General features: G+C 35.4%; 1 protein-coding gene across 1 annotated transcript in view; it reads left to right on the forward strand.

Moving 5' to 3' along the window:
- Positions 1–24,835, forward strand: part of SOS2 (SOS Ras/Rho guanine nucleotide exchange factor 2) — a 72,100-nt gene that overhangs the window by 21,372 nt on the left and 25,893 nt on the right. The window contains exons 6-12 of the mRNA XM_046652262.1: positions 1,103–1,246; positions 4,543–4,653; positions 7,901–7,999; positions 18,078–18,205; positions 18,701–19,356; positions 20,028–20,109; positions 22,003–22,125. Coding sequence (XP_046508218.1) covers positions 1,103–1,246; positions 4,543–4,653; positions 7,901–7,999; positions 18,078–18,205; positions 18,701–19,356; positions 20,028–20,109; positions 22,003–22,125 — 1,343 coding nt within the window. The remainder of the gene's footprint in view (positions 1–1,102; positions 1,247–4,542; positions 4,654–7,900; positions 8,000–18,077; positions 18,206–18,700; positions 19,357–20,027; positions 20,110–22,002; positions 22,126–24,835) is intronic.

Raw genomic sequence — 24,835 nt, forward strand, 5'->3', positions numbered from 1 at the left:
CTAGACTGTAAACTTTTGAGATAAAGACCATCTGAGATCAAAACATAGTACTCAGCAAATATTTGATAAAGGAATGAATGACTTTTAAGAGTGATCTTAATTTACTCCTTTGGGCCCTACTCTTGTGTCTTCAAAAGCTCAGCATTTGTGGAGGGTCTCATATATGCCAGGAGCATTTTGTAGAAATCACCTGATTTAATCCTCCTAAGAACTTTATGAGGTAGGTATTAGTGTACCAGCTATGCAACCCTGGGCAAATTACTTAACTGCTCTGTGCCTCTGTTTTCTTATTTGTAAAATGAGGATGATGATAGTATCTATCTAATAAAGCTGTTACAAAATTACATGTCAAGTACTTAAAATAGTGCCTGGAACATAATGAGTGACCAGGAAATCTTAGCTGCTGTTATTGTCATTATCCTCCTAATCCAGGGGCATTCATCTAGCAAGTGGTGGGGCCAGGATCCAAGCTCAGATCTGTCAGTTCGATAGCCCCTGATGTTTCCATTACAAGATGCCAGAGTGAATAATAGTTGGCCGTAACGTGGATAATCAGTCATATGGTCTGTCTGTGTCCAGGGGACTTCACATGTCTTAACCCAGATATAATTCACACATAGGAGCTTAAATGAAATCCTTAATTCTTCCTCAAATCCAGGAGACAGGCCACAAATAGTGAAACCAGATTGTATCTGGATTGAGTCACACCTTCATTTTGATCCCAGCTCTTGTCATTAACCAGCTCTGTAAGAACTGGATCAAGACTGTTAGCCAATTTTAAAATATTCAGATGCCAGGATTCTTTATGTAAAGAGTTGCTTGGATCACCCACAATATGAGATTTTAGAACTGTTGAACAGAACTATCTGGAATCTGTATTTTCCAGTAAATTTATTGTGTGTAATCTAAGAGGTTTTTTTTATTTCCCTTCCTTATTCATGATTGACTTTTGCTATGTTTTATAATATATGTCTTAGAATATATTAGTATGTAGTTGGGTGAAAATACACTCTTAACAATTATATTGCTTATGTTATATTTAGTACTTTTTAAACAAAATTGTCAACCTCATATCTTAACCTTTCTTTTTTTTCTTTTTCAGGATATTGAGAAGATTTTCAGTAACATTTTAGATATACATGAATTGACTGTGAAACTTCTAGGTTTGATTGAGGACACAGTTGAGATGACTGATGAAAGCAGTCCTCATCCCTTAGCTGGCAGCTGTTTCGAAGATTTGGCAGAAGTAAGATCACAAAACTACTTTATAGTCTCATTTAGGTCCTAAATGCTGTATTAAGAAATTTAGTAAAATATTTTTTGTGAAAAGTAGAAGACACTGCTGGCTACTGTAAAAAATACTTAGGATTTAATCAATAGCAAACTAAAATGACATTCTCTGTGTTTGTAGTGACACTTACTTTGTAGTGTAATGTTTATAGTGAAAGTAAATAGGGGAGTAATGTTTAAGATTTTTTTAATAGCAAGTCCATTTAAGGTGAAAGAATAGCAATTTTATTGGCCATAGCTGTTTAGCTTTTGTGGATTTTAATTTTGAAAAATTGAAAAGGAAGTTTATGTATATATATATTTTTAAAGATTTTATTTTTCCTTTTTCTCCCCAAAGTCCCCTGGTACATAGTTGTATGTTTTTAGTTGTGGGTCGTTCCAGTTGTGGCATGTGGGATGCCACCTCACAATGGCTCGATGAGCAGTGCTATGTCTGTCCCCAGGATCCTAACCAGCGAAACCCTGGGCTGCCAAAGCGGAGCGTGCGAACCCAACCACTCTGCCGCGGGCTGGCCCCAGGAAGTTTATATTTTAATTTTTTTCTCAGAGTGAAAATCATTGTGTTGTCTTTTAAATGATTATAAAAATAATGTAGCTCAGTGTAAAAATATTCAGAAAAATAGAGACAAATATAAATTAAAAAGTCACTTCCTTTTGCAACACCCAGAGATAAGTTTACCTTATAACATTCATTATTCTTAGAAATATTTTTCTGCACGTACATTCAAACCTATGTGTATTTACAAAAATAAGATCTTACTATTTTGTAACTTGCATTTTTCATTTAAAACATCACGAACATTTTCAATGTTAATAAATTTACGGGGCTGGCCCTGTGGCGCAGTGGTTAAGTTCGCACGTTCCGCTTCTTGGCGACTCGGAGTTTGCTGGTTCAGATCCCAGGTGCGGACATGGCACCGCTTGGCAAAAGTCATGCTGTGGTAGGCGTCCCACATATAAAGTAGAGGAAGATGGGCATGGATGTTAGCTCAGGGCCAGTCTTCCTCAGCAAAAAGAGGAGGATTGGCAGTAGTTAGCTCAGGGCTAATCTTCCTCAAAAAAAAAAAATGTCTGCGGGTATTTCCTGGAGGAAGGGGTCTTCTTGTGACCAAATAAGCTTGGCAAAATGGGAAATACTGCACATTACATTTCCTTCCTGGACACATGACACAATGCACAATCGCAATGCATGTTATTTAAAAAAATAATAAAAATAAATAAATAAATTTACTTCACAATTTTTAAAGTCTGAGTAAGTACTATGTTTTGTGGTGACACCATTACATACTTTTAACTCTATGTTATCCTTAAGCATGTGGGTTGTTTTCATTATTTTGTTATTGTAAATACTGCTGCGACAAACATATTTGTGCCTTCGTAGTCTAATAATTATTTTAGGATATATCCCTAGAGGTGGAATTGCTTCACTAAAGACTAAGTACAACGTTAGAACTTTGGAACACTTTGCCAAATTTACTTCCAGATAAGTTCCAGTAAGTGCAGGCCCTCTTTCTTCTCACACCTTCACTAACTCTGAGTTTTATCCCATTCATTTTTGCCCGTCTAATGACAAGAAAACAGCATCTCATTGTTCTTTTAATTTTGCTTTTTTTTAAACTAATAAAGTTGAAAATCTTTTCATACTCAGCCATTTTTTCTTTTAAAAGTGCTTTCTTTAGATTTCATGTAAATTTCCTAATTTTATAATCTCTGCCTATATTTTTCTGAAAATATGGATCACTTTTACTACATCCATTTTGTAGACAATGAAACTGATAGTATAGAAATATTCAGTTACTGATACCTACCCAAAATATTCAGCCCTGGTTCTTATTAGAAAGTCTTATATTGTGATATCTTAGCATATTAATTTGTAGTCTCGTTGCTTGCTGTATTTTTAAAGATACCATGGTTCAAAAACATAATATATTCTCTAATTTTTATTTTGTTTTTTATTGTGGTAAAATACATGTAACAAAATTTTCCATTTTAATCACTTTTAAGTGTACAATTCAGTGGCATTAATTAAATCCACAGTATTATACAATAGTTACCACTCTCTATTTCCAAAACTTTTCATCACCCTAAACAGAAACTCTTCTACTCATTAAGCAGTAACTCCCTCTTCCCTCCCCAACCCCTGGTAACCTCCAGTCTACTTTCTGTTTCTGTGAACTTGCTGATTCTAGATATTTGATGTAAGTAGTATCATGCAATATTTATTCTTTCGTGTCTGCTTATTTCACTTAGCGTAATGTTTTCAAGGTTCATCCATGTCAGAGCATGTATCAGAACTCCATCCTTTTCTATGGCTGAATAATATTTCATTGTATGTATATATCACACTTTGTTTATTCATTTATTTTTTGATGGACACTTGTGTTTTTTCCACCTTTTTGCTATTGTGAATAATGCTGCAATGAGCATTGGCATACAAGTATCTATCTGAGTTCCTGTTTCCATTTCTTTTGGGTATATACCTAGGAGTAGAATTACTGGGTTGTTTGGTAGTTAGTTGGTTCGCTTTTTGAGGAACCACCAAACTGTTTTCCACAGAGGCTGCACCATTGTACATTCCCATGGGCAGTGGATGAGGGTTCCAGTTTCTCTGCATTTTCACCAATACTTGTTATTTTCTGAAAAATGTACTCTATTTCTAAAATACAAAAATGAAACACATCTCTTAGTTCTAACTAAACATTGGGGATATTGATTATTATCAACCAATAAGAATTTATTTAAATATAAACACTGGACAAAATAATAGGCAGTTTCTGCTTTGTTATTTTACTGTATGTTACTCTCTGCTTCTTTTTCTAATGTTGAAGACTGTAGAGTGGATAAAATAGCGGTATCACTTTTTGCTTCCTTTGAAAGTATCCTAAGTGTAAACTCATTCCAACCTAACTGAAATTTCCAATCCTGGCCTTCTTTTACTAATCACTACACCTTTCGTTTACTGGGAATAGATGTACATAAGCATTTTAATAGTTTAATGCTTGTGACCATAAAGTCAGTGATGTATTTTAGGACCAATAGCTTCTTGTCATCTCTTGCACAGTTGTTACTTACATTTTTAAAAAATTTCCCAGTTGCGGCCATAATCATTGTTTTTCCCTGAAAAGTGGAGAGCAGAATGTTCAGAAACCTAGTTGAGGACTTGAATGAAAATTTGCCCTTGAGTAATCTGTGCTATATTAGTAGAAAAGATGTTTTTTTAAACCTAATATGTTTTTCTTTTTAAAAAAATAGGAGCAGGCTTTTGATCCTTATGAAACATTATCACAGGACATCCTTTCACCAAAATTTAATGAACATTTCAGTAAGTTGATGGCCAGACCTGCAGTGGCTCTACACTTTCAGGTAAACTTGAATTGAATGTTTTTTAATAAAGCAACTAAAGAAGTATTTCACCTCTTGGCTTTTAAATATTTATAATTCTAGAATCTTTTCATAAAGCAAGTGAGGGCATATTTCACCAATCCTTCAAAATGTTAATTCTAAGCCTAGATTGTTCTGTTTTCTGTCTTGAGTTCTTTCAATCTGTTCTTAATGTAGGAATCTTCTATAGAATACCATCACAAATATTGATTGACCAGAAAAATCTGGAACATTCTGGATGTGGGATGTAGAGATGAATATGGAGAGCTATTTCAGATTTTATTTCCTACAGGAGATGGAACTGAAATCATAGAGTGGAGAATATCCTCAGGTGTAATCATACTAATTTCTCTATCAGGCCTAGAATTTAAAGGAGATAAATATATTAATGGGGAGTAGGCAGTATGCAAGTTAATTGGTTCAGTAATACTGTTAGATAAAGTGAAAGTAAGTGAAGAGAGACAAAGTTATGTTTTTTACTCTCTCAGCACTTAACAAAGGTTGTGTCGGCCTTGATGGTCCTTGACTGCTTATTGCTGTAGAGACCTCCTGCGTCTGGACTGGCTCTTCTCCCACAGTGTAGGAATATGGTCAAATCCTTACTGTCCTAAAACACGCAAATAAATAAACCTTTTGTCACTCCAGCCCCCAAACCCCTGTCGTTTTTTTCCCTCTGTAGCCAGTTGTCTTCATGTTACTTTCCTCCATTCTTCATCAAACTGCTATCATCTGTGTTCTAGTCAGGATCTAACACTAAAAACTGCTCTTGACAATGAACTTAACCACCAAATCCAGTGGCTACTTGTTCTCATATTTATGTCTATGGTATTTGTTAGTCCCCCTCTTGTCCTTTGGCCCCCGGGATGTTACTTTCTCCTAATTTCCATCTTCTCTGATTTCTTCTTCCCAGGCTTCTTCACTGCAGCTGTTATCCAGCTTCTGTCATCAGCCCCTGCTTTCTTCTCCTCTATGCTCTCCTTGCGTGCCTTTATGTTTGCCCTTTGCTTTCGTTACTGCCCATATACTGGTGACTTCCTGTTTGTATTTTCAAGCCATGACTCTCTTCTGAGTACTGGGTGTGTGTGAGTGTGTGTACACTTTCATATAACCAGCTGCCCTTTGAACTGATTCACTTGGACATCCCACAAGCACTTTAAATGTAAATGTTCAAAACTGCTCTTACCTCTTCTGTCTGCCTTTTTTACTGTGAATTCCCATTATTACCTTCTACTTCTACTCTACTCAAAAACTTGTGAAGTTGAAATAAAAATGACACCTAATTCTCAAAATTTACTTCAGTTGAAGGAATAACTTTTTTAAGTTAAATGTTATATATTCATGTAAACCATAAAGTAAACGTTAAAATGGGACCATCTGCCTATAAGATCTTTGCATACTCATTAAAAGCACTCACAACAATATTTCTTGTTTCCTTCCTGTTTTATTAGTAATTCTTTCTGTGGGATTTGAATGTTTAGGACCCAGTTATTTAAGCTATTTCTGCAAATATGCAGTGAAATTGAAAGAGTTAGATAAAACACTTTTTCAGGCCAAACTCACTTGTACTGTATTAACTTCATTGTGTAAGAAAACGATAAGACTTTAGAAGATGTATAGCATACTTTAAGAGTATGAGCTTTCATGTCCGAACTTTGGCTTTGTGCCAATTAATAGTTGTCTTACCTTGAGCTAGTCACTTAATCGCTGAGACTCAGTTTGCTCCTTTGTAAAGTGGTGATGGTAATGTATACGTCTTGTGGTCATGAAAGTTGAGAGGGAATACACTAAGCACATTGGCACATATTACGCACTCAAACGCTAGCCTGGGTTGTTGTTAGAGGACTGCTTACACTATAAATACATGTTGCATTAATATTTTAGAATGCACTTTAGTAGCTGTTACAAGTGATCTTTGTAGACTGATTTTAAAGTTTCATCTTGGGTCCAGATAAAGCACTATGTATAAAAATATATCCAGAGCAATTCATATCACTATTGTAGTTAATTACATGATAAAATAAATTAATCTTTAGGAAAATAAGTTGACTCTGTGCCTATCCTGGTAACAATTTTATGGGACAAATTATAATTTAACTTCGGTTAGCAACATATATGAGAATTATGGGAATATTCACCCATGAGGATATATTTTAAAAGCAGCATATCAGATTCTTTCTTCATAATATATATTGCTGTTGTCTGTATTTACCTGATGAGGAGAAATACCAGTTTAAATAAGTCAACCTTAATGACATTTGAAATCAATATGAGTGACTTTTAAATCCTTTATAAATTTTTAAAACATCAGTTATTCTACAGCCTGTTAGCTTTCAAAACTGGGATATACCTAGCCCTAGCTGTGCAGTAGGGTCTTTCAGTGATTCAGGGTCACAGGGAGCTCTAAGGAGATCAGTTTCTAGTCTATCTGTCACCTTGTTTGTGTTTTTGCATTCTCTTTTCCTGTTTCTCTTACACATTGCTTATTGCCATATTCAATTTTGCGTTATACTTGGATCTAAGGTGTAAAAACCTCCAGGGCACCAGCCAGGAGCTAAAATGTCTTGCTCCTGAAGGAGAGTTCCTTGATCGCAAAGCAGAAGAGTTCCAAAGAAGGGCCGTGATGGTGTTAAAACTCTTGGCAGCCGACATGTCATGTCAACTCAAACCTGGATGTCCTCTGTGAGAAGCAGTTATTGGCTCTTCCAGAGGCTTCTTGTACTTAAGACTGTGACATTAACATGTGTGTTGGAATTTAAGAACGAAGTCAGACTTTCTGCAGAAATCAGATCTGAAATTTATTTAATCATTGTTTGGTGGAATATCTTTAAATCACATCTAAAATGTGCAACATCCCAAAAGATGCATCCTGTTTAAACTTAAACCATTTCAATGATGACCTAAAAATGTGTGAGAGGGTACATAGCTTTTCAAAATTCCTTTAGGGTAGGTGGAAGCCAAAACTTCTGAAGAAAAGCTGAGAGGACTATTGTGAAAGCTATTTTACCCATGTGCGAGATGAAGAAATATATGTATTTATCTATCTAATAACTTAAAGGAGGGAAAGGAGAAAGAACTTGCTTTACAGCACTTCAATTTCAATATAGAACATACTTTCCATTATAGTTTTGGTAAGTCTGTACCTTGGCGTTCCTAAAGCTATTTCTGTTAGGTGCTGCTTTTATGGCTCCTTCGCATCACAGATAAACTGTTGCATCTTTTTGCTCTGCAGTCCATTGCTGATGGGTTCAGAGAGGCAGTTCGTTATGTCCTTCCACGCCTGATGCTTGTGCCAGTGTATCATTGTTGGCACTACTTCGAATTATTAAAGGTAAGATGAAAGCTTCCTTAGCCAAAAGTACTTGCATTTATGAAGCTTAAAAACTAGTTTTTGATCCGATCATATTATTCTTTATATACATAAAAATAAGTTACCTTAAATGTTTACCTTTCCATGGGCCATGGAGAAAAGCCTGTATTTCTTCTTATCTTTATATCATTTCCAAGTGGTAGATAGAGGAAAATTTATCTTTACCTGTCATTTCATAATATAGAATCTCAAAGTACTAACATTATGGAAAAGAAGGTATTTTTTTTCATTGATTTTTGGAGGTACACAGCAACCGTGGTTTAACTTTATATGAATAATTAGTAACTTTTATGCATAACATTGATCTAAATTTCCATCTTGTTTTAACTTATTAAGAAAAGCACTTTTAAAGTTGACATTTTTTTCCATGCAGTGTCATGTTCTTCCTCTCTTAGCTAGGACCTAAGCAACATATTAAAAACAAATTATGGTAAAACTTGAACTCTTTTGAAAGATCAGTAAACATAAAAATATGTTGAATTTTTAAAGGTTCTAATATATAGTATAAACTTTATTATGATGAAGTACATACTTATAGAAAAGTATAAAACATAAACGTGTTATATAATAAAGGTGATGTGTAAACACACTGGAGGTAAACCCCTACTCTGACTTCAATGGCAGTTACTTTGTAGCTTTTCTTTAGTCTAACTAGCTGTATATATCTCACCTAAAATATGTATAGCCTGTTTCTAAACGTTAAATAAATTAGATCAAACTGTATGTATTATTTTGTGTTTTGTATCTTCTCCCAGTTATATTTGTAAGATTCTTTGATTTTTTTTTATGTTGTTCTAGTTAATTTTCTTCTGTTGTTTGAATAAACCATGATTTATTTATCCTTTTCTGGTTGATGAACAGTGTCTTGCTATTAAAGGTTCTAAGGTATAACACCTGCCATAGACATTCTTGCGCATATCTCTTAGTATACATATGCATGCATTTTATTTCTCTAGAGTATATACTCGGATGGAATTGCTTGGTCATCGGGTGTGTATATTTTCACATTTAAGAGATAATGCCAAACAATTTTCCAAAATGGGTTGTACGCTTTGTACTCCTACCAGAACTATAAGATGTTGCTCTTTATGCATATTTTCACACTTTTAAATTTGTCATCTGGTATATTTATAATGGTATCTGGTGGTTTTAATTTGTATTTGCTTGATTATTAATCAACTTGGGTATATGTTTATTGGCCTTTTGGATAGCCTTTTGTGGAGTTATTCAAGTCGTTTGCCATTTTAAATTTCTTCTCTTCTGTGACTTGTCTTTGCATTCCACATTTCTATTTGTTCCTGTTGCTGTGCATTAATTAAAACTGAGTATATTCCATACTTATTGTAAAGGTTATAGTTTCACTGATGAGATGTGAGTGGTTTCACTTTATTATTCATTCTCTGAAGCCTTAAAGTACAACTGCCTAGTTATAAAAGACTTATCTGCTGTCTTTGGACAGGCATCAGAGTTGTCAATGAGTGTTTCTTTTTCCACTTCAGGTTCCATATGCACCTTCCTTTGATCTTTAAGACTGTTACCAAATGGGCATATGGAGAGATGGAGATTTTCTGGGGACCATCCATTCTCATTTCTGTGCGTTATAGCTACTGATCTGCATTGACTCCAGCTAACATCTGAGGACTTTTGTCTACTTTCAGATTATTTTTCTTTTTCAATTGTAATTTCAACATATCTTGCTCAGTAAAATTTTCTTCCCCAGTATTTTTATTGCTTTTTAGAAGCAAAGCATCTTTCTCCCTGAGCATTTTGTACTTCTCCTTTAGGTTTAGATAACCTATTCTGACTTTTTCCTTCTAAGTCATTATTAATAATATTAAAATAAAAGTCAGAATAACTATATTTTGTAGGCTTCTAGGCAAGGAATTTATTTTATGATTTCTAATGAATACCTACCTCAAGAATTCTTTTTCATGGAGTTTTTCAGCCCATTATGTGTGATGCTGGCTGGAGCTCACCAGCTTTTGTGCACAAATAGGTAAACAACTTGATTGTGTATATCCCCATGGAGACTACTGGATCCACAAAGAACTCATGCAAAGGATTTCAGGCTTCATATGAATACTACATTGGCAGCCCCAGATGTATATTTGGATTCATAAAATTTTTTAGATAATGTTCGTGTCTAATTGGAAGTTCTATCATTAGCCTTATACTTGCCTTCTAATATTTGCCAACATTTAAAAATCCTGGTTTGATTCTGTAATTGAAGCTTATTTTTTCCCTGTCTGGATGAGTGGGTTTTAAAAATCCCTGAGGTCTGCATCTAAAATCAGCATGCTGACTGTGATGGCCTGACTCATCCTGAGGCCATGGCTACTTTTGCCATCAGTTGATCACTGGACCTCAGGTCCTCTTGGCCATTGTGATTGGGACTGGTAGTTGGTCAGTTAATTTAAATAATCATAAAAAGAAATATTGTATACATTTTAGTTTAATAAATGTACACATACAGAACCCCTACAAATGAACATTTCTTCCTTAAGTCACAAAAATTATCTTCTATGATTTCTAATTTGCATTTATTTTTAGATGCTACATGAACTTGAAATGCTTGTAAAGCAGTCTGAGAGCAGAAACCTAGATTTTTATGATTTTTCCAAATCTTTTACAGTTATCTTTCCTATCTATACCTTTTTAAAGGGACTGGCCTTTAAAATCATTTGACTGAGTTGTCATATAAATATCCTTTTTTATACTCATATTTCTTTGACTTATGTAATGTGTAATTACATAATTACAGCATCAACACAACTGGCAAAAACATATTTGGAAGCATATGCTATTGATTCTTGGTAAGCATATGACTCTGTTAGTGGGATCTGAAGGGCCTAGATATCTAGAAAGTGGCCTACTTATTTATAGCATTTATTGTCCCGTGGGCATCAGTCTGTATGTTATGCAGTGCGAATGATCCACAGTAAGGAATGCATTGAACATCATGACTCTGTGCATACACACACATGAAACAGAGTTTCATGAAATGCTGCTGAGCATTTCATGCAGTGTTCTCTATTATACACTTAATGACAGGGATATGTTCTGAGAAATGTGTCGTTAGATGATTTCATCATTGTGCGAACTTCACAGAGTGCACTTACACAAACCTAGATGGTACAGCCTCCTACACACCTAGGCTATATGGTACTAATCTTAGGGGACCACCATCATATATATGGTCCGTTGTTGACCGAAACATGGTTATGTGGCACATGACTGTATTCTATTCTGTTTCTTTTAAGAAAAAATGATATTGATCTAATCTAATAGATTATCACATACACTTTGAAAAACACTGAAATAAGGACTAATTCTAGGCACCAGCTAGAGGGGTTATCACATGGGCAGATGAGAAACTACTTTTTACTTTCATATCTGTGCTGTGATAGTGTTGGTTTTTTAAAACAGTTTATTTTTAATCGTGGTAAAACATACATCACATCAATTTACCATCTTAACCATTTGAAGTGTGCAGTTCAGTGGTGTTAAGTATGTTGTTATACAACCAGTGTGGTGGGACACTTGGGTTCTCCTACTTTTTGGTTATTGTAAATAATGCTGCTGAATACTGGTGTACAGATACTCCTTGAGTTTCTACTCTCATTTCTTTTGGAGATATACTCAGAAGTGGAATTGCTGAATCATAGGGTAATTCTATTTTTAATTTTTTGAGGAAATACTGTACTATATTTCTTAGCAGCTATATCATTTACATCCCTACCAACAGTACACAAAGGTTTCAGTTTCTCCACATCTTTGCCAACGCTTGTTAGTTTATTTTTACTTATTTATTTATTTATTTTGATGAGGAAGACTGGCCCTGAGCTAACATCTGTTGCCAGTCCTCCTCTTTTAGCTTGAGGAAGATTGTTCCTGAGCTAAACCTGTGCCAGTCTTCCTCTATTTTGTATATAGGTCACCACCACAGTGTAGCTTGATGAGTGGTGCCTAGGTCTGCACCCAGGATTGGAACCTGTGAACCCCAGGCCACCAAAGCAGAGCACATGAACTTAACCACTATGCCACTGGGCTGGCCCCACTTTTTGTTTTTTGTTAGTGGCTATCCTATGGATGTGAGGTGGGATCTCATTGTGGGTTCTTTTGTTGGTTTTTCTTTTTTTCTTTTTCTTTTTGGAGGAAGATTAGCCGTAAGTTAACATCCGCTGCCAATCTTCCTCTTTTTGCTGAGGAAGACTGGCCCTGAGCTAACATCCGTGCCCATCTTCCTCTACTTTATGTGTGGAACGCCTGCCTCAGCATGGCTTCATAAGCTGTGCCATGTCCACACCCAGGAGCCGAACCGGTGAACCCTGGGCCGCCGAGGTGGAATGTGTGAACTTAAGCACTGCACCACCGGGCCGGCCCTTCATTGTGGTTTTGATTTGCGTTTCCCTAATGATTAGTGGTGGTGAGCATCTTTTCATGTGCTTGTTGGCCATTTGTATATCTTCTTTGGAGAAATGTCTATTCAAGTCCTTTGTCCATTTTTTATTCCATTTGTTTATATTTTTGTAGTTATGTCATAGGAGTTCTTCATATATTTTGGATATTAATACCTTATCAGCTATATCATTTGCAAATATTTTCTCCCATTCTGTAGATTGCCTTTATGTGATACTGTGTGGGCTCAAGTACTCATCCAGAAGAAGTTTCTTTTCATGTTAAGCTTACTTTGGGGTGAGAACCATGAGAAAGAAGACGAACAGAGTGACTTAAGGCTATCACGTGCCTTTGGGAGTAGAAACAACCCTGGAGCAGCTTTAACTTGAAGTATCTGCTTCAGTCGTATACCAAGGGAGATTTATTGTGGACATAGCATTTAAATATTGTTCAAGTTTTATTTCCAGAATCAGGATTTACAATAAGCAAGATAGAAGAAAAACTACCTAATGAGAAATAATAGGTTATCATATGTAGTTTGCCTGAAATTATTTCAGAGTACATCGTTGGATTATTGTTATTTGTAACAATACTTTAAAGTTCATTTTATAGGGTATATTAAGTCTTTTTACATTTAAACCCCTCTGGGGTTAATCACAAACTATTTTCATTTCCTTTTTTTTTCCAGATAAATTTTAGATGTTTTCTTAAAATATATTTCAATCCTTATGTAAAGAGGAAGAGGAAAAAACAGTTCATTTTCTGATTCATAAGTAACTTTCTACTACCATATACTTATATTCTAAGAAAAGAATCTGTTTATCCTTCTGTTTCTAAAAACGTCTACTCTCTCGCATCAAAGCTAGGTAACATTCTTTTATTCAAAGCTAGGTAACATTCTTTTGCTCCCTAACTCTCTGGCCATTTCCTAGAAATCCAGTAATGGAAAGAATGAAAATTCCCCTCTTAAGAGACCTTAATCCATCTTAATTTAGTTAAAGCTTAACAGGAAGACCTGTTATTAATAATTTTAATGAAGTTCATTGGGAAAGATAAGCCAATAGTCCAATATGAGAAAGTTCAGTTTCTTTAGGTAATACTTTTTAACCTTTTACTTTGAAAAACAGAAAAAAGTTACAAAAATAGTCTAGTGAGCTCCCTTCACCTAGATTCACTGATTGTTAACATTTTGTAACATTTGCTTTGTCACTGTTTTTGTGTTCCTGTGTGAGTGTGAGTGTGTGTTCCTGTGTTCATAACATCAAGAGCCCGAGATAGTGTCTAAAGAAGGAAATGCTCTGACTCTTGAAAAAGACTATCAGGAATAGTTTACTACATAATATTTACTCTTCCAGCGTGACACATCACTCAAGGACGTCTGAAGGAAGATAATGCATTTTGTTTTAAAAAGCGCATAAAGAAAAGTGATAGGTTTTAATGAGTTGAATTTCCCACCAAATTATTAAAATTCTATGTTTATGAAAATCTAGAGAGAAGTTTATTACTAGAAAAGAATTGATCACGTATGTTATTTCACGTCTAGACTGAACTCCCAGTATGATGATTTAGAGGCAAATTCTTAATTTATTGTAATTCCCCTTGCTTTAGGCACAGAGATATCTATAATAGACACAGCACTTTATAGGAATTCAAGAGAAGCATGGTATTTCATTGAAGTCTCATAGAGTTAAGAAAAACTTACATGAAGTGTAAAATCTTGGACAGGATACACGTGTAGACAACTAAGGAGAATAATGATCATCAGGTAAGCAAGAAATCTATTCTTCAGTCAGGTTCATAAGATACTACACATTAATGAAAGATCACTTCCGCTTTATTCCTTAGTTAAGGCGTTTATTCTCTTTGACCACTTTTCCAAAGCACACTTATGTCATTTTATTTCTTAAACTGTGTAATTATCCAGTTTGTTTTTAACATAGACGGGGACCCCTTCCACTTGTGGTCAGCAGGTTTAGGCAGAGACCAAGGTTCTGCATAATTGTGTTTGGTGTCAGTGTAGAAAGGCAGTATAGTAGTGTGGCAAAAAGCTTGGGCCCTGGGCTTGAATACAGAGTCTGCCACTCATCTTGGGTGAATTACATAACCTCTGTATGCCTCAGTTTCTTCTTCTGTAATGTGTGTACTAACAGTCCCTATCTTAGAGAGTTGTAGCACAGATTAAGTAAGCTCATAAGTAAAAGAGCTTGCACAGAACAAGAGCTCAGTATGTGTTCATTGTTGTTATTTGTCTGAACACTTAAAATTGTAAGCATTTATACAACAGTCACTCATTCTAGTTACCTTACTGGGTACCTACCATATGCAAGTACTGTACCAAAAATGAATAAAACCTAGCCTCAAGCCTTAAGGAGTCCATGGTTTAGTGGAAAAGATGTGCATCAAATAAATAATTACAAAATAAGTGCAATATAGAAGTAGTACTGTGGGATCAGTGATACAGGAGTAACTAAGTCTGTCTAGGGAAGTTAGAAAAAAATTCATATAGGCATTGCATCCGTAGAGGTTTATCCTCATGTTCGAGCGTGTATGTGTATTATTTATTTCGGGGAGCCATGAATGATAAAGGTTGAGGAACTATTGCAGGTTGAGAGAGACAATAGAAACATGACAGCTAAGTGCAGCACTGACTGGATCCTGATGGGGGGGAAATTACCCTGAAGGGCATGACTGGGACCGTGACAAAATTGGATATGCATTGTAAGTTAGATAATAGAACTTGACCAATGTTAAATTTCCTGAAATTGACTGCTATACTATAAAAGAATATAAAAGAATATCTTTGGTCTAAGACCTACTGCTGAAATACTAAAGGAAGAATGGGGAATGATCCTACTTGAGAGAAATTTGTGATACATTTGTGTTTTCCTAATATTCCAAAGACAATCTCAGAACCATTCCACAGTGGCCTGCCTTTCTCAGCAAGGAACTGAAAGGATGATATCACAAACTGCTCTCAGGTGGTTCGGGGAAGAATGGTGTACACCTACACGCAGAATGGTGAAGCATATGTGGCAAAATGTTAAAAATTGGTGACTCGTATGCAGGAGTTATTTGTATTATTTTTACGAATTTTCTGTAAATTTGATATTATTTCAAAAGAAAAAATTTAAAGGAGAGAGGGGGGACGAGCTTCAGAGGGAGGAGGCATTTCCCCTGAATCACAGAGGCTGAGTTCAGCAGGTGGATGAGAAGGGGCAGGGGCAGAAATGTAGAAAGCCCCCTGGGGTGTGAAAGAGTGTGATTTGTCTGCAAGTAGTTCAGCGTGATAATTTCTGTGTCAGTGTAAGATGTTTAGGATACATTCTTTGAATTGTCTATAGAGAATTAGCTTGGATTTCCATTAATCTGTTGTTTATTAAACCTCGCTGCCCAAAATTCAAGAAATATTAGGCGAATTATTGGACTAATGTTATGGCAAACAGAGGCACTGTTTTCTATCCTTCTGTCACCAGGAAATCCTGTGCCTTAAGTATCCTGAGGTTTTATTTCTCCTTGACAGCCTGTAATTATCACATGGATATTTAGAAATGACATGGCCATTTATGTGGAAGAGTCTGAGCAGCCTTAAGACCAAGTAGATAGTAGGAATTTAGCATCTTCATATACCTAAATTGAAAAGTAGTTTTCATTTTGGTAAAGTCTTGTTATTAGTGATAATTTGGAAATTTGGATCAACAAAAGCAATAATGAAAAGCCTATAATTAATCATTTTATATCATCAGTATCCGTATTTACTAAGAAAATATTTTAGAGTGGAGCTGAGAAGAATCTTTTTGTAAGAAATCTTTAAAACAGCAAAATAAATAATTTTCACCTTTAGAAGTCAGAATGGTTAAGTACTGATCCTTTTTCAAACTTCCTTTGGTATTTTGTCTCTTCCCTTCATCTTTTCATTTTATTTCTTAATCTAGGGATTAAGGTTTTACTTCTACTGATACTCACTTAAATTATATTACAAATCTTTTGATATCAACACTTCTACATGTATCTTGAAAAGTATCAGATGACTCTGTGCTCCAGATAGAGAATAATTTCTAGGACATATAAATGAAAGGTAATGGACTGAGTACTCAAACAACATCCATTCAATTCCTTCATGAGGAGTGGGAGCCACTGCTGAATGGTTTTCAGGTTATTCTTAGAATGTAAGGAAAATTTGTTGCAAAATTCCTAGTAAGGTAGTTTAAGATCATGAAATAAATTTAAATTTTTAAAAATTTTCTGAAAAGCGATTGTAATTTTTCCATATTCTTGCATAAATCCATATTTGCATCTGTAAATCTCTATATGACGTCTATATAATGCTCCATTTTGAATTCTTCTGTCAAACAAATTAAAACATTGGGGCATCATCCAATCTGAATTATAAAGTAAATTTTCTTCCATTTCAAGACTGAGATACAAGAGAAATCTTTGGATAAAGAAATAAAGCCAGGGACTGGCCCCGTGGCCGAGTGGTTAAGTTCTCGCGCTCCACTGCAGGCGGCCCAGTGTTTCATTAGTTCGAATCCTGGGCGCGGACATGGCACTGCTCATCAGACCACGCTGAGGCAGCGTCCCACATGCCACAACTAGAAGAACCCACAACGAAGAATACACAACTATGTACCGGGGGGCTTTGGGGAGAAAAAGGAAAAAAAATAAAATCTTTAAAAAGAAAAAAAAAAGAAAAAAAAAAGAAATAAAGCCAGAGTTGTTAGGATTAATAATGCAATTTATAAGTCTTATTTCTAAGGGTTAATAAGATAGAATATTAACCTTCATGATTTCTTGATATTTAATAGAACAGTTGAATTTTATGTTGTAAAAAAATATCAGTTGAATCCTTTGTGAGATGCTGTTTGCAGAAAGGTTTATGATTGAAGTGCTAAAGTTAGCATACTTGATTGTGTTGTATAACAAAGATATGCAAGCTTTTAGAAATCACTAAAATTTAAGAATTTAAGGGCTGGCCTCGTGGCCGAGTGGTTAAGTTCGCACGCTCCGCTGCAGGTGGCCCAGTGTTTCGTTGGTTCGAATCCTGGGTGCGGACATGGCACTGCTCATCAAACCATGCTGAGGCAGCGTCCCACATGCCACAACTAGAAGGACCTGCAATGAAGAATATACAACTGTGTACCAGGGGGCTTTGGGAAGAAAAAGGAATAAAATAAAAAATCTTTAAAAAAAAAAGAATTTAATCATTAGAGAATATAAAATAACTTGCATTTCTATGTTATTTTCTCCGTTCATAGTTACTAACAAAAGTAACTTGTAAGCTTCATGTTTTGCGTATTTAAAGTATTTAAATATCTGGAAAATGTCCAGGTGATTATCACAATTGCTTTTTATCTGATTCTATGGTAATAGTACCTTACATCTGTATTCTATTTACATATGTAGAGACAGGGTTGGGTTGAGGGATAAGGAGGCAAACATATGAAATTATTTTCATATTAGCAGTGTTTTTGTTAAGTATATTTAAAATTCGTTTAGAGTGGGTAATATTGTTGCTGCTTCCTCTAATTAGAAGAAAGAGAACTGAACAATGCAGAGTGGGTAATATTGTTGCTGCTTCCTCTAATTAGAACAAAGAGAACTGAACAATGCAGGTTTAATTTTTCTTTTTGGTTTTTCTTAGCAATTGAAAGCATGTAGTGAAGAACAAGAAGACAGAGAATGTTTGAACCAAGCTATTACTGCTCTCATGAATCTCCAGGGTAGTATGGACCGAATTTATAAGCAGTATTCGCCTAGACGTCGACCTGGGTAATTCCACACTGTTGAAAATATGCATGCTTCTGCATACTTGATTACATCTGATGCCTGGTTTTCTCAAGAAGTGTTACTTAATAGTGATCATTGCATTCTTGCAAGTTATGCTTGAAAGTTATACATCTTTCTTTTGGCTTTTAGTCTTTTAAAATTGGCATTGTCATGTTGTTAAAATATATTTAATAAAATTTTAAAAGACAGATTAATAATTTTTTGTAATTTATATAAGAAATTTAGGATTATTTGTCACTTGAATTCTTATTGCAGTAGAAATGAAATATAGAGCTTCAAGTGCTTCTCTTTTACAATAATGAAATTGAGAGGTATTGTTTAGTGGCTAAGTTAGTAGCAGAAAGTTAATGCTGTGTGCAAAACTTAGTATTTGGTTATTTAATATTTTTGTCAATTGATTTGAGTTGGTTTACAGTTAAAACCATTTGGATTGTGTAGCCATTGAATAGGCTAAATTTATCTTGGTATTTTTTTTAGGGATCCTGTTTGCCCTTTTTATAATCGTCAATTAAGAAGCAAGCACCTGGCTATTAAAAAAATGAATGAAATTCAGAAAAACATAGATGGATGGGAAGGCAAAGACATCGGACAGTGTTGTAATGAATTCATTATGGAAGGTCCTTTGACAAAAATTGGTGCTAAACATGAACGGCATATTTTTCTCTTTGATGGCTTAATGATTAGCTGCAAACCCAATCATAGCCAGTCGCGGCTTCCAGGGTACAGTAGTGCAGAATACAGACTGAAAGAGAAGTTTGTCATGAGGAAAATACAAATATGTGATAAAGAAGACACTTGCGAGTGCAGACATGCTTTTGAATTAGTCTCCAAAGATGAAAACAGCATCACATTTGCTGCCAAGTCTGCCGAAGAGAAGAATAACTGGATGGCAGCACTCATTTCTCTTCATTACCGTAGCACACTGGACCGAATGCTGGACTCAGTGTTACTGAAGGAAGAAAATGAGCAGCCACTGAGGTTACCAAGTCCTGAGATGTATCGTTTCGTGGTGAAAGACTCTGAGGAAAACATAGTTTTTGAAGACAGCTTGCAAAGTAGAAGTGGAATCCCCATTATTAAAGGAGGAACTGTGGTGAAATTAATTGAAAGGTTGACATATCATATGTATGCAGGTATGTGAAACTCATTGCAAGAGCTTATCTAGGGCCAAGGAGCTAAAAGCTTTTCAGGAATGTTCAAAAATGCTTGAGGCTTGGGAAAAAAAAATAGATTGCCTCTAAAATATAAAGAGAAGACTGCAGGGGCCCGCCCAGTGGTGTAGTGGTTACGTTTACACACTCCACTTCCATGGCCTGGGGTTTGTGGCTTTGGATCCTGGGTGCAGACCTACACACTGCTCATTGACCCATGCTGTGGTGGCATCCCACATACAAAATAGAGGAAGATGGCCACAAATGTTAGCTCAGGGCCAATCTTCCAGAGACAAAGGAGGAAGATTGGCAACAGATGTTAGCTCAGGGCCAATTTTCCTCACCAAAAAAAAAAAGAAAGAAAGAAAAGAATACTGCAGAATCAAAAAGAATAACTAATTAAATGTCTCTAAAATATAATAGTGTTAACTTCATTAATTATTAAATATTTATAAAAATTGTATATTCGTGTATCTTAAATTGGGAAACAGTCCTCATTTATCAAGAAATACCACTATTGGCAGGAAGAACCACAGTGGGAGGGGCCAGAATAAAAAGGAAAAGGAAGGAAGGCCTCCAAAATGTGCTACTTTGAATTAATTAAACTGAGTAAATGGAACTCATGCAACCTGTTTTATGCTCTGCCTTTTCAGATCCCAATTTTGTTCGTACTTTTCTTACTACGTATCGTTCATTTTGTAAACCACAGGAATTGCTAAGCTTACTAATTGAACGGTAAGAAAAATACTTATTTCACTTATATTAACATTTTGTAAAAGTTAACTATCCTTGCAGAGTGCTAGATATCTAGGATGTGCTGCTAGTATGTTTTTGAATATAATTTATTTGGCATTAAATTATCAGTATCATTGTTCTCTTCAAACAGTGTGCTTACTGAAATCCGTTTATAATAAGTCTTTGCAGATCTTAGTAATATTTATAGTGGTAATCAGAAAGACCTGGTTTTAGAAAAGAATAAAACTATGTATTTTACTGAATTTTTTTCTGTGCAATGAAGCAATACTTGCTTAAAAAAGACATTTTTACTTTTCACTTTTAAAACAAACTTTTTATTAAGGAAAATTTCAAAACATCTATAAGAGTAAGTAGAAAAATATAATAAACCGTATTTATCAATCATCCATCTTCAGTAATTATCAACTTGTGTTTCATCTGTTTCCCTGCCCACTTCAACACTAACCCCAGGATTACTTTGAAGCATGTATAAATCCTGGATAGCATATTTCATCCGTAAATATTTCCATTTGTTTTTCTAAAAGATAAGTACTCTTATTAAAAATATAACCACAGTATCATTATTAGACCTAAAAAAATTAACATTTCCTTTATTATCATTAATTTTAAAAAATTAAGTTTTGGATTAAAATTTTTCTTTTTCACTGAGTATATTAGTGGCACTTTAAATGCTTTATAGGTTAAAATATAGTATCTGGAATCTAAAATAATTTTGATTCACATTTAAAAACTTACCAGAATTTTATCTTAACTTGTATCTTTATGTTGTTCTCTGAAATTACCAGACTGAGTCAGTGGGATTTGCTGTGAAGATTTACGTAGTTGTATTTCCATGTCCAAAAAAAGGAAAGCACACCTTAGAGTTTAGATGTATTTCCTATGATTGGGCAAGATTTTTTTTTTAACTTTTTTACCTTATCCACTTAAGGTGTGTTCTTAAATATTTTTTAAAATTCACTTGGGTGGCCGGCCTGGTGGTGCAGCGGTTAAGTGCACACATTCTGCTTCTTGGCGGCCCGGGGTTCGCCAGTTCAGATCCCAGGTTCGGGCATGGCACCGCTTGGCAAAAGCCATGCTGTGGAAGGCGTCCCACATATAAAGTAGAGGAAGGTGGGCACAGATGTTAGCTCAGGGCCAGTCTTCCTCAGCAAAAAGAGGAGGATTGGCAGCAGATGTTAGCTCAGGGCTAATCTTCCTCAAAAAAAAGATTCAGTTTGGACCATCTCTTTGGATTTATATTCATTCATTTAAGGAAACTTACGTCTGCTTTCATTTTAATAAAGTAAATATTAAGAACAGATTATTATAGGGGCTGGCCCCGTGGCCGAGTGGTTAAGTTCGCGCACTCCGCTGCAGGCGGCCCAGTGTTTCATTGGTTCGAATCCTGGGCGCGGACATGGCACTGCTCATCAAGCCACGCTGAGGCAGCATCCCATGTATCACAACTAGAAGAATCCACAACGAAGAATATACAACTATGTACTGGGGGCTTTGGAGAGAAAAAGGAAAAAATAAAATCTTTAAAAAAAAAAAGAACAGATTATTATATAAGCCATGTCTGTTAGGTTCTTTAAAAAGGTTATACTCCTTACAGATTCTTTTCTTGGCTCTTTTCCATTGACCTGTTGATCAGTACTAGTTAATAAACTTTTTTTGATAAAAGTAAGAATAAAAAACCTTAGTACTGTATAGCCAAAGGGCATTTTTTTGTAGCATGTAATACTTTAAGGGAAGTTTATCAGTGATTGCACTTTTCACATAAATGGTAGGAAAGAAGGTTGCTTAGTTAGAATACTTTTCCTGTTGTATTTGAAATCCTTTTCATTTATGTATGAACAACAAAAATTTCTCTCATTTTGCTTTTCTTCTTAGATTTGAAATTCCAGAGCCAGAACCTACTGAAGCAGATAAATTGGCAGTAGAGAAAGGCGAGCAGCCCATCAGTGCAGACCTTAAAAGGTTTCGCAAGGAATACGTCCAACCAGTACAACTTAGGTTTGGCCTGAATATTGTATTTTTTGTGTGCCATTCAATTTTCAATGTATCGTTAGCACAAAAGTTCTTACTTCTGAATTCAGATATAGGTGCTGTTAACTTCGTAGCAGTTAAGTTAAACTTCCAAAGTTCTTTCTATGTAAAGCTACTCTTAAATACTCTGAAGAAGCTTGATTGTTAAAAGAGAGTGTGTTCCTTGCATCAGACATCTCTGGCGTGTGATACGTTATGCTTACAGACCAGGAGACCTACTGAGTAACAATTACAAAGTTTCATATAAGTGGCCTGCTGTCAGCCTCTCCCTTTTGTTTTCTTCGTGTCCCATTGTGATCATCTAGTAATCCTGGGCTTTTTTACAGTTTACAATATTTACGAAAGTTCTAGTTCTTTCCCCACCCTTCTCCCACAAAGTATATAGACATTCATTACTTTATCTGAGAAATCATTTCAGTAATTTCTAAAAATTTATTTGATAAAAGCAGCTGCCGCTTGTTAGATACTTACTGTGTGCCCAAGTGCTTTTTCATCTCATCTTCTCAATGCAATTACTATTTCCCCTGTATATCAGAGGAAATTGAAACTTAGTGGATAAAGTATTTGAGAGAGTTCCTATAAAGGGGTGGCCCGACAGGATTCAAACCAACCCCTTCCTGACTTCCTACCCCAGAGTGCGTTTTAGCACTGAGTGTTGAAAATGGGCGGCTCCTTTGAAGAGCTTTCTTTACGGTCCAAGTGAAAATCAAAGTGCTGCCTGCCCTCTGTGGGAAAACTGAGACACCGTACCAATTGCATGCAGTCTGAATATTCTTTTCTCTGTAAATGTGACGGTTCCTCAATTACTGTCAATCAATAAATTGAAATTTATTGACTTTATTTATTGATAAAATTTTTCATCATTGATACAATTTTTTTTTTTTTTGAGGAAGATTAGCCCTGAGCTAACATCCATTGCCAATCCTCCTCTTTTTGTTGAGGAAGACTGGCCCTGAGCTAACATCTGTGCCCATCTTCCTCTACTTTATATGTGGGACGCCTGCCGCAGCATGGCTTGATAAGCAGTGCTAGGTCCATGCCTGGGATCTGAACCCTCAAACCCTGGGCTGCTGAAGCCTAGTGTGCGAACTTAACCATTATACTCCAAGCCGACCCCTATGATTGATACAGTTTTATAATTATTGATGCAATGTTAACTGAATATAGTAATTATTTTCCAAGATAATTGCCACGGATAAATGCAGTTTTAGAGAAATTATGGTACTCTCAACTATATGTTTCTCGGCCAAAACTTTTAATATGTCATTCTTTGTATAAGAAGATGAGATTATTTACCCATCAACAATAAAGAAGTAATTAATTTTTTTCTACTAGCTGTGATGTATTTGTGTTAATACACACTCAAATTCAGCCCTTTGACATGAGGCACACATTTATGAGGCTGCTGTCTAGGGGCAGAATATAGTCCTCGACTCTCAGTTATACACATTCTTTAAATATTTATTTCTAAGCATTTTCTGTGTTCTCAGTCCTGTACTTGTAACTATGGTGAGTACAGAAATAACAGAGAATATCGTCTTTGCCATCATGATATTATGATTTTATTGGAGAAAAATGATACATGAAACAGTGATGTAATATTCTACTTTAAGTATTTGAGTGGCTTAGAAAAATACATCCGTATAAAATTTCAGGAATAGCTAAGATTAGGCTGGAGTAATTAGGAAAGGCATCTTGGAAGAGATAAAATCTGCAATTGTCCTTAAAGGATGTCTAGGATTTAGACAGACAGGAAGGTGATTGTATGTATTCAGGGTCCTGGGAAATGAACAAAGGCAAGAAGGCAGAAATGAGAATGGTGTGCAAAGGAAATAGTTAAGGAAATTGGTTCAAGAGAAATGAAGACATTGTATTGCAGATAGTAGTAGATAAGATTAACTGTATGGAATGGGGTAGAGTTGAAGATGGCCTTGAAATCGAAGCCAGTTTGTTAAACTTGTCTGTAAGCATTGAAAGATTTTTAGCCATGACAGTAATTTTTATAGTGATAGTAACTTTTTCCAACATTGTATTACAAAATTTTTAACATAAAGAAAAGTTGAAAGAATTCTACAGTGAACACCCATAAACCCACCACCTAGATCTACTGTTAACATTTTACTGTACTTGTTTTAGCCCATATCTATTAATTTGTCATTCTTCTGTTGGTCCATTGTCTTAATTTGGGGGATGTATTTCAAGGTACACTTCTCCTTAAAGACTTCAACTTGTTTATCATTAACAGTTCAGTATTTGTTTATTGTTCTTTTTTTCTAAAATGTGTATACAATGAAACACACAGGTCTTACATATACTGTGACTGAATTTCAACAAATACATACATCTCTATTATGCAAACTGCTGTCAAGAATGTAACATGTTACCATCACCCCAGAAAGTTCTCTCATGCCCATTCTAGTCAATTTTTTTCTCATTGCCCAAAGCGGTATTCATCTTCCTCCGTAGATTAGTTTTACTGTTTTAGAATTTCGTATGAATGGATTCTTATATACTCTTATGTCTGACATCATTACTCAGCATGCTTTTGGACGTGTTGCTCTTGTCTGAGGGGTTAGTTCTGTTTGGTTGCTGAGGTGGTATTCTCTTATTTGAATCTACCACAGTGTGTTTATTCATTTTCCCACTGAAAGGCACCTGGCTTCTTTTCAGTTTTTGA

The sequence above is a fragment of the Equus quagga genome, chromosome 2 (assembly GCF_021613505.1).
Source record: "Equus quagga isolate Etosha38 chromosome 2, UCLA_HA_Equagga_1.0, whole genome shotgun sequence".
NCBI classification, from domain to species: Eukaryota; Metazoa; Chordata; class Mammalia; order Perissodactyla; family Equidae; genus Equus; species Equus quagga.